Source organism: Equus caballus, chromosome 24 (genome assembly GCF_041296265.1).
Source record: "Equus caballus isolate H_3958 breed thoroughbred chromosome 24, TB-T2T, whole genome shotgun sequence".
In the NCBI taxonomy this organism is placed as follows: Eukaryota; Metazoa; Chordata; class Mammalia; order Perissodactyla; family Equidae; genus Equus; species Equus caballus.
In genome coordinates this window covers 59,354,269-59,364,519 of record NC_091707.1, presented here as the reverse complement: position 1 = coordinate 59,364,519, position 10,251 = coordinate 59,354,269, and the positions used below count along the sequence as shown (strand labels likewise).

The following is a 10,251-nucleotide window of genomic DNA, read 5'->3' as shown; positions in this document are numbered from 1 at the left end:
GACTTTATTCCTTATAGTTCCCAGACAGCGGGGCACAGAATGCCACGCAGGGCCATGTAGGAAGCATCTGTGTGGGTCGTGAGGCAGAGGGAGCAAGGGGGAGGCATGGGCAGAGCTTTTATTGGGGTTTCCAGGGGAAGGAAGGGGCAAGAAGGTGGGCATGCTGAGCAGGCTTAAGTTTGGCCTCTGGGCTGGAAGGTGGGCTCCAGTCCAGAACCTGGCTCTGGGGGCATTTAGGGCAGGAGGACAGTGTCCTGGACTGGAGGAGCCCATAAATGGAGGGAGGTGGGGGGGGGTCTGCATATTTGCAGATGGGTTGGTTTGCATATCAAAGGAGCGCCCCACCTCCCTGAGTTGTTTGTTAGCTCTAAGAATTATCTAACCCAGGTTTGCAAGGCCCCAGGATGTCAAAGCATCATGAAATATACGAAATAAAAAACATGATTAATACAGAAAGCCACGAGGAGTGGGCAGTTTGCAGGCACCTGGTCTTTCCCTTGAAACTGTAATTCAGCGGGCAGGTCATTTTTCTCGGGCCCTACAGAATGGAAGTCCTTCCTGGTTTGTGTTTCAGGAAACCTCCAGCTTAGATGAAAGCTGCTCTCTCTGCATCCTGACAGGACAGTGCGGTGCTCCAGCTCTCCACGGCCCCTCCAAGAAACATTTATGCCCCAAGCCCCAGCTGGGCCCCCCTCCCCGTCTGCTCTGTGTCCCTGGGGTCAGAGAGGTCTGGAGAGGACCCAGGGCCCCTGTTTACCGGTGAGGGGAGACATGGCTTGACCTCCCTGCGCCCTGGCTTCCTCTTCTGTGCAGGGCAGGGAGGGTCCTGAGCTGCTCATGCCGGGAGCCCACGTGGGTGCTCAGGGTGTGGTGCCCTCCGTCTCCCCACGCTTGGCTCTTATAGCTTGTCAATCCGGGCTTGCACCTGTCAGCCAGTCCTAAATGCTTATTGAGTGTCGCCTGTGTGCTAGCTGTTGGGGGTCCCCAGGGGAACCTGACAGACGTTCCCAGGGAGGCAGCTGCCTACATCCTCACTCCAAGCTGGCTCCATTCTTTATACCCTCACGCCACCTCGGGGTGCCTCACTCCCACTCTGTCATCTGTTCTGAGCAAAGACTTCTGAGTCCAGGCAGCAGCCACCTTCTGGCCATCACTCAACTGAGCCACACTCTTTCAATGTCTTGTCTTTGTGGGTGCTGTCACCTCCACACCCCCACTCCTTTGACCAATGAAACTCCAGTCCTGCCCTGCCTGACTCAAATGCTGTGCCTGGGGTCCCCAGCTCCTTTGCACGTGCCTCCATCAGTGACCTCACACAGGAGCCCTCTAGTGCATCAGGTGAGAGCAAGATTCAGGGACCACCCGGGGCCAGGTTGAATTCTGGCTTTGCCACCTACTGGCTGTGTGATGGGAGCTGTCACCCCTCAAATTCTCAGGGCGTTCCTCTGTAAATGGGATAGCAGTATCTGCAACATACTGTTACCGTAAGGATTGAATGCATTGTGCACATTTTGCATAGAAATTAATTACAGAAATTTATTTGAGAAATCCCCAAATATTTGGAAATTAAACAACATACTTCCAAATAACTCTTGGGTCCAAGAAGAAATCAAAAGGGAAATTAGAAATAATTTTGAACTGAATGAAAATGGAAACTCAACATATCAAAATATGTGGAATTCAGCTAAACTAGTAATTTTAATTTAGTAACACTATTTAGTAATGTATAGCACTGAAATGCCTATCTTGTAAAAGAAGGGAGATCTTAATTGATGATCTCAGCTTCTCCTTTACAAAACTAGAAAAAAAAAGAAATTAAACCCCAATTAAGCAGAAGGAAGGATAGAATAAGAATCAGAGTAGAAATCAATGAAATAGAAAACAGAAGAACAACAGAGAAAATGAATATACCAAATGCGCTCCTTTGAGAAGGTCGGTACAACTGGTAAATGTCTAGACTGATCAGGAGAACGAGGACAGAGACAGACAGGACCAGCACTGGGGTCTGGATGGGAGGAGATGTTGCTCATTGTCTTGATTGTGGTGATGGTTTCATGGGTGTAAAGGCCAATCAAACTTATCAGATAACCTTTGGGTCCAAGAAGAAACCAAAAGGGAAGCTTATCAAATTATAAATTTTAATATGTGTGGTGATTATGTCAGCTGTACCTCAATGAAGCTGTTAAAAACACAAAAGCATTACTGGCAGAAATTTTCAGACCTAAATAAAAGGTGAGAAAAAAAAAGCAAAGCAGAGATATCAGAATTCTAGGGGGGTCCCTGGGGACCCCTCAGACTCTCAGTTTGATCCCTGAAGGGCATTGCTGTGGAAGAGGGAAGACCGGGAGCCCTGCAAAGCCTGGAATAACTCTGGAATGCTATCAGAGCCGGATTATATCAAGGAGTGGACCCCGCCCTATTTGATTGACGGAAGAAAAATAAATTCTCTCTGAATAACAAAGACATCTCCCAGAGACACACAGTTTTTCTTCACAATGATCATCATTTATTCCAAAATTACCAGGAGTGCCAGGAAACAGGCTCACATAAAGCAAGAACAAGCAACAGACATAAATCTATAGGTCACCAGATATTGGAATTATTAGAATGAACCTTAACATGTGATTAATATGTTCAAGAAAATAAATGAAAAAACAGGGAATTTCATCAGAGAATTGAAATCTAAAGAAAAAGAATCCAATGGAAATTCTAGAACTGAAATATAAAGTAACTGAACCAACAATTGAATAGATGGTTTTAAAAGCAGATTACACACAGCAGAAGAGAGGATTAGTGAAACGGAAACTAGATAAGCAGAAAATCCCCAGATGGAAGCGTGGAGGGAAAAAGGAGTGAAAACACAGAGGATGAGGAATACAGGACCTAGTCAAAATCGAACAGGGGTGTAATTGGAATCCTAGAAAGAGAGGCGTGAGAGAGAATGGCCCGGAAGCAATATTTGAACAATTTTGGCCAAGAATTTTAAAAATCGAGGGTGAGGTGTTGTTCAGTCACTGGACTCAGGACATGAGGAAATTTTGTATGTGTACACGTACACGCACATAAAGACAAAAAGCCATAGATTCAAGAAGCTCTGTGAATTATGATTAGCATAAATACAAAGAAAATACCCCCTGGGAACATTGTGGTAAAACTGCTGAAAATCAAAATTTTAAAAGCATCTGGGGGAAAAAAAGGTACACTATCTTTAAAGTGGAACGCAAAGATACAAAGCAGACTTTTTCAACAGAAATGATGGGAGCGACCCACAACGAAGAATACACAACTATGTACTGGGGGGGCTGTGGGGAGAAAAAGGAAAAAATAAAATCAAAAAAAAAAAAAGAAGAAATGATGGGAGCAAGAGAGCAAGAAGACAATCTCAGGACGTGTGGAACGCGCTGGAGGACAATGACCCGCAGCTCCGCCCCCGCGCCGGCCGGCCCCTCCGCTGTCCAGCCGCCAGCTGCGTCCCCGCGTCCCCACCGCCTGGGGCAGCAGCCGGGCTGCAGTGTCCCTGGGCGCTCCACGCGGGGACGCGCATCCGGGGCCCCGCGCCCTCTCTCACCGCCCCCTCCCCGGGGCCAGCATCTCCCGGCCCTGTGGGCGTCTTCAGAGCAGTCAGCCCCCGCCAGGCCGAGAGGGAGGCTCCCCGCACTCCTCTCCCGCGGGAGGGGGAGAAGAGCCTCCTGCTCCCGTGAGCGCCCCCCGCAAGGAGGCCGCCAGGGTCCAGCCCCATCCCGCCTGGACCGCAGGGATCTTGTTAGCCGGGCCGCTGTCCTCGAGTGTGGGGGCTGGACGCCGCCTGCTCTTACTCTGGATAGGAGCCCCATTGCACACCTGGTCACCCTCCCCTTTGTCCACATCCATGACAGGCACCAGGGAGAGAGCGACAGTGCTCTCTTGTCGTGGCCCACTGGTTCTCCGACCATTCCCCCACTGGGGTGGTGACACACTCTTGGGACCACATCTCCAGCATCTGCTATGGGGCCGGCGCTGGTCCTCTCCAGCCCGTGGCGGCTCTCCTGGTCTGAGTGCCTGCCCTAGATGGACGTCCAGCGTGTGCACTCGTGTGTGTGCCACATGCGCTTTCAAGGACGTGTCCCCAGTCCTCCTCCTCCAAGAAGTGTGCTCACCCCCTGACTGTGGCTGGACTTACACATGGAGCTAGGGGCGTGAGTGGTCATCATCAAAGCCCGTTGCCTGGCTCTGGCCCACTGCTGTGGGGCAGCTGGCCGCCCAGTGGCAGGACAGCCTAGCAGTGCAGTGGGAGGCCCACTGCTGTGGAGTCCGGGCCACACCACAGCCATGCAACCCTCCAGGTCCACTCGTCTTCAGAGGACTGCAGCCGTGGCCCATGAAGTGACCAAGCCTCCTAGAGACCCCGAGCCAGAACCATCCAGAACCACTGCTAAGCTGCTTCCACATCCCGACCCTCAGAAGCGGTGGGATCATAAATGCAAAATCAATAAAAGAAAGCTTAAGGAAACTGGACTGGAGGGCCTGTTGGGGGTTCTCACGCCCTGTCACACCTTGTCACTTACACCAGCCAGAAAGAGACTGAGTCTTAGGACAGGATGTAAAACTATCTTACCAGGAAAGAAAGATTTCTCTCCCCACCTGGCAACAGCCCAGCCAATGAGACGGCGTCACTGCCCTGAACTGTTACTTTCCCCCAACGGCCTTTCCATCAGAACAGCGCCTCCCTGCTCCCCCTTTTCTCTATAGAAGCAGCTCCCTGCCTTGTTCTCCGGGCTTGCTTAGTAGGGCTTGCCATAGGTACTGCCATAGGTCCTGCATCCGGAATTCTAATTATTTGGGCTATTCCCAAATGAACTCATTTTGAGGTAAAATAACAGGCGGATTTGATTTTCAAGTTGACATAAATATTTGTCATTTTAAGCTGCCAAGTTTTGTGGTAATTTGTTTTGTTTTGTTTTGTTTTGTTTGAGGAAGATTAGCCCTGAGCTAACTGCTGCCAATCCTCCTCTTTTTGCTGAGGAAGACTGGCCCTGAGCTAACGTCCGTGCCCATCTTCCTCTACATTATACGTGGGACGCCTACCACAGCATGGCGTGCCAAGCAGTGCCATGTCCGCATCCGGGATCTGAACCGGCGAACCCCGGGCCGCCGAGAAGCGGAACGTGCGAACTTAGCCGCTGCGCCACCGGGCCGGCCCCTGAGGTAATTTGTTATGCAGCAATTGACAATTAATATACCAGGAGCTGGCCCCATGGCTGAGAGGTTAAGTTTGGCGGCCCAGGGTTTTGCAGGTTTCGATTCTGGGTGCAGACATAGCACCGCTCATCATGCCACAACTAGAAGAACCCACAACTAAAATATACAACTATGCACCATGGGGATTTGGGGAGCAAAAGAAAAAGAAAAAAAAGATTGACAACAGTTGTTAGCTCAGGTGCCAATCTTTAAAAGTAAATAAAAAAAGGGGGCCGGCCGGTGGCACAGCGGTTAAGTGCGCACGTTCCGCTTTGGCAGCTCAGGGTTTGCCAGTTCGGATCCTGGGTGTGGACATGGCACCGCTTGTCAAGCCATGCTGTGGCAGGCATCCCACATAGAAAGTAGAGGAAGATGGGCACGGATGTTAGCTCAGGGCCAGTCTTCCTCAGTAAAAAGAGGAGGATAGGCAGCAGATGTTAGCCCAGGGCTGATCTTCCTCAAAAAAAAATAAAAAAATAAAAATAAATAAATAAATAACCAAAAGTTGGCCAAAATATGGAGCCATATTGGACTATGGGACTGTAAGTTCATAGAAGAATTTTGGGGAACAGTATGTAGCATGTTGAGGGTACACATGTTCTGCACTCCAGCGATGCCTCCTGGGGTCTTCCCCTGGAGAAACATCCACATACGTTGGGGTGGGGGTGGTGGGGAGGGGAGCTGGGAGGGCTGGGGGAACAGAGGGGCACAAAGACGAGGATTGTCACCACAGCAACCTCAGTTTCCTCAGCACAAGATTGATAAAAAAAGTCTGCTCTGTTCTCCCAAGGAAAGACTGTACAGCAGAAAAAAGGAATGTCTGGGTGTAACTAAGTCTCAGAAACATTGAGGAGAAAGAAAAGCAAGCTATGGAAGGTTAGGTATGATGTCATTTATGTATAATTGTAAAATATGTGAAACTATAGTGTCCATTGACTATGGACAGTATTAAAATATGCTTGGCATTGATGATGACCCCGGGCTGGGTAGTGGTTACCTTCGAGCAGGGAGGGAGGAGAGTGGACTCTGGGGGACTCAAGGGCTGTGTTCTTCACAACCCAGACCTAACAAATCAAAACAAGGCAAACAAAACAAAGATAAGTGAACCAAATAGCAAATGTGGGAAAATGCTAAACTTTGGTGTGGCAGAGTGGTTGCTCCTTAGGTCTTTTCCTATTTTCTCTTTACTTTTAGGTGTGCTTGAAAGATTTTTATTAAAAAATAGAAAAGCCGCTAGTTTAGGCTTTTGAGAGCAGATAGGTCCTTCTGCTTTGCATGTTATCATGACCCATCCATGCACTGTCTCCCAGCTTCACTGCTGGCTTGCCCCCACCCCGTGGTGAGAAAGGCTGGACTGGGCGCTGGCAGGTGCTGGAGAGGACGGAGGCCGCACGCAGAGGAAGGGGCTCACGTGGCGGCCACTCTCCCCCCCCACGGTAAATTTCCACTGGAGATTTATGATGTCCTCCTGTATTTGATTCCAATAGACTTGCAGTTTTGTTTTTACTTTTAGCTCTTAAGGCCACTTGGAATTTATTTTTAGAACAGTGTGACATTGGGCTTCAATTTACCCTTTTCCTCCTTTAAATGGAAATCCCAAAACCGTTGAAGACTCTATCTTTTCTTCAGTGATTTGGGGCCCTTAAATTTCCTTGTATATTTGGGTTTACTTCTGGATTCCTAGTTTTATTCCACTTGTCCACTTGTCTGTCCCTGTACAAATACCACATGGTTTTAATAGCTGTAATTTGATATAATATTTTGATATACAGAAGGGCAATTTTCCGCTCCTTGAGTTTTTCTTTTATAATTTTCTTGACTGCTCTTGTGGATTATCTCTTCCAGATGACCTTAGGATTGTCTTATCAAGTTATTTGAAAATCTCGTTGACATTTTGATTGGGATCAAATCGACTTAACAAACTGACTCATGAAGAGTTTATGTACTTACAACTTTGCTTCCAAGTGGGAATGGGACGTTTTCCAATTTAGTTTGAGCTCCTATTGCATCCTACAGTCAAGGTTTAGAGTTTTAAAAAAATGTAGTCTTGCCCATTTCTTTTTAGGCTTATTCTCAGGGATGTCATGGGTGTTGCAGCGACCGTGAATGGCCCCTGCCCATACTTGAGGGTGCGTGTGGCTGGGGGGGACACAGAAACGTGATTGTCATGGGTAACCACAGGTGGCACAAGTAACTGTCAGGACGCGGGGAGTCCTAGGGGGACAGACAACACGTGGTAGGGGTCGCATGGAGGCATCCCGGAACCCCGGGCCCGAGTCTCCGCCCTCGACTTGAGCCCTCTGGTCCCTGAGCTCCGTTTCTCAGACCTCGCTCCAGGTCACCCCTCATCCCGGCCCCCAGGTCCTGGTCCCGCCCCGCGCCCTACCCTAGGCCCCGCCCACAGTCCCTGGTCCCGCCCCGCGTCCCACCCTAGGCCCCGCCCACAGCCCCTGGTCCCGCCCCGCGCCCTATTCTAGGCCCCACCCACAGCTCTTGGTCCCGCCCCGCGCCCCGCCCCACCCCAGCTCCAGGCCCCTCAGACCCCCGCCCACAACTCTCGGCCCCGCCTGCGCTGGCCGCCCGACCCCTCTTCCAGACGCTAGCGAGCGGCCCGCGAGGTCTGCTTGTTTTTCGTTCCGAGGTCCGGTGGCTGCCCCCGCCCCAGAGGTCGCGGGTTCGAGTCCTCGGGTCCTCGCCGCGGCCCCGGTGCCCCTCTCCGTCCCGCGGGCACGGCCGTTACAAGCGGCGCGACCCCGGCGCGCGCTGCGAATCTGCTGCTGCGAATCGGTGGGCTGAGCGGCGGCGGCGGTCTCGCGAGAGTCTGGGCGGCGCGGACAGGGCTGCGGGCGGGCCCGGCGGGCCCGGCGGACACGCGGGCGGGCGGGCTGACCCGTGGACGTGTGGACCGTGGTCAGGGGCCGGCGGGCGGAGCAGCCCGCGTCCGGAGCCGACGGCATGACGGGCCGCGTGTGCCGCGGCTGCGGCGGCACTGACATCGAGCTGGACGCGGCGCGCGGCGACGCGGTGTGCACTGGCTGCGGCTCGGTGCTCGAGGACAACATCATCGTGTCCGAGGTGCAGTTCGTGGAGAACAGCGGCGGCGGCTCGTCGGCCGTGGGCCAGTTCGTGTCGCTGGACGGTGGGTCCGGGCGGGCGGGCGGGGGAGCGGAGGCGGGCAGGCTGGGGCTCGGCGTGGCCCTAACCCGGGACTCAGAGAAGCGGGGCCCGGTGCGAGCGGGCGGCCTGGGCCGGGATCGCGCCCGCGCTCCGAGGGAGCGGCGGTGAGCCGGGCCTCGCCTCGCTGCAGTGAGCACACGGTGAGGACGAGGGGAGTTGCGCGGCCCCGCGGTCCCCTCGGGCTGTCTCTTCACTGTCCCCCTCTCCCCACCCTCCTCGGGCGGCCGAGTTTGTTCTCCGCCCTATAGTTTTGTTTTTCAGGAATGTCCCATAGATGGAATCACACTACTGCCTTTGGGGACTGGCGTCTTTCCCTCAGCCCAGTACCTCTTGAGATTCGCCCAGGATGTTGCGAGTATCAGTTCTGGATCTTTTTGTGCCTGAGTGCTGGTCCATCCTGTGGCTGAGTGCTGGTCCGTCCTGTGGATGAGTTCTGGTCCATGCTGTGGCTGAGTGCTGGTCCATCCTGTGGCTGAGTGCTGGTCCATCCTGTGGCTGAGTGCTGGTCCATCCTGTGGATGAGTAGTGGTCTGTCCTGTGGCTGAGTGCTGGTCCATCCTGTGGCTGAATGCTGGTCCATCTGTTGATGAGTAGTGGTCTGTCCTGTGGACGAACCACGATTTGTCGAAGGATACTTTGAGATTGTTCCAGTTTGGTGTGATTAGGTATAGAGGTGCTAAACGCATTGGGTGTAGTTTTTTATGTGAACCTAAGTTTTCACTTCTCTGGGGTGGTTATGCGGGAGTGGAGTGGCTGGGTCGTACAGTAGCTGTATGTTGTTTCGTGAGAAGCTGTCAGGCTGGTTGTCCGTGTGGCTGAGCTGTTTTGTGTTCTCTCTGGTTGCTGCACATCTCTGAGCACTTTATGGTGTCACTGTTTTTGTTTCTCATTCTCATGGGTGTCCATGGGCCTCATCTCGGTGTTAGTTTGCATCTCCCTGATGCCTAGTGATGTTCAACAGCGTTAGTGTTTATTTGCTGTCCCTCAGTCCTCTTTCTTTGCTGAAACGTCTGTCTTTTGCTTGTCTTTTATTCAGGTTGTTTTCCTACTGTTGAGTTTTGAGCGTTCTTTAAATATTCTAGTTACAAGTCTTTTGTTGGATATGTAATTCGTAGAGCAGAAGTTTAAAATTTTAATTACAAGTTTTAGATTTTGATGCAATCCAATTTATCAATTTTTTTCCTACATTGTACTTTTTGTGTCTTGTCTAAGAAATCTTCTCACCCTAAGTCACAATGTTTTCTTCTGAAAGTTTTCTTTTCTTATGTCTTACATTTAGATCTATGACCGTTTTGCGTTTTCTGTAAGGTGTGCTGTGTAGGTTGAGGTTCAGTTTTTGCGTGACGTCCAGTTTTTCAGCACCACGTGTTCTCGAATTTCTTGAATTGCCTTCGCTCCTTTGGCAAAGATCCCTGGGCAGCGTTTGGTGGGTGCGTTCCTGGGCCCTTTGTTCTGTTGATCAGAGGGCCAGTTCCCTTGTCTACACAACACTGTCTTGTCTACTGGGCTTTTGTAGTAAGTCTTGAAATCGGATACTGTGCATCCTCCAGCTTTGCTTTTCTTTTTCAGAATTGTTTTAACTATTGTAGTTCCTTTCCATTTCTACTCAATTTTAGGATAAGTTTGTGTATATTTACAAAAATTCCTGCTGGGGTTTTGTTTGGAATTGCATTAAATCTCTTGACAAATTTGGGGAGATTTAACATTTTTACCATATTGTGTCTTTCAACCCACAAACACAATACGTCTCTGCGTTCATTTAGGTTTTCTTTGCTGTCTTCCATGAGTGTTGTGTGGTTTTCAGCATGTAGCTGCTGTACATTTTTTTTAGATGTATACCTAAGATCCAAATAGAGC

General features: G+C 50.9%; 1 protein-coding gene across 5 annotated transcripts in view; it reads left to right on the top strand.

The window, feature by feature from the left end:
- The first annotated feature begins 7,755 nt into the window (after window positions 1-7,755).
- BRF1 (BRF1 RNA polymerase III transcription initiation factor subunit) overlaps window positions 7,756-10,251 on the top strand; it is a 70,943-nt gene continuing 68,447 nt past the window's right edge. For 2 of the 5 annotated variants that reach the window (XM_023628563.2, XM_023628562.2), the window contains exon 1: window positions 8,035-8,356. In XM_023628563.2, the coding sequence (XP_023484331.1) occupies window positions 8,173-8,356 (184 nt within the window). In that variant the 5' untranslated portion in view covers window positions 8,035-8,172. Of the gene's footprint in view, window positions 8,357-10,251 lie in introns of all 5 variants that reach the window. The other 3 variants (XM_023628561.2, XM_070249195.1, XM_070249196.1) reach the window with 3 other exon arrangements.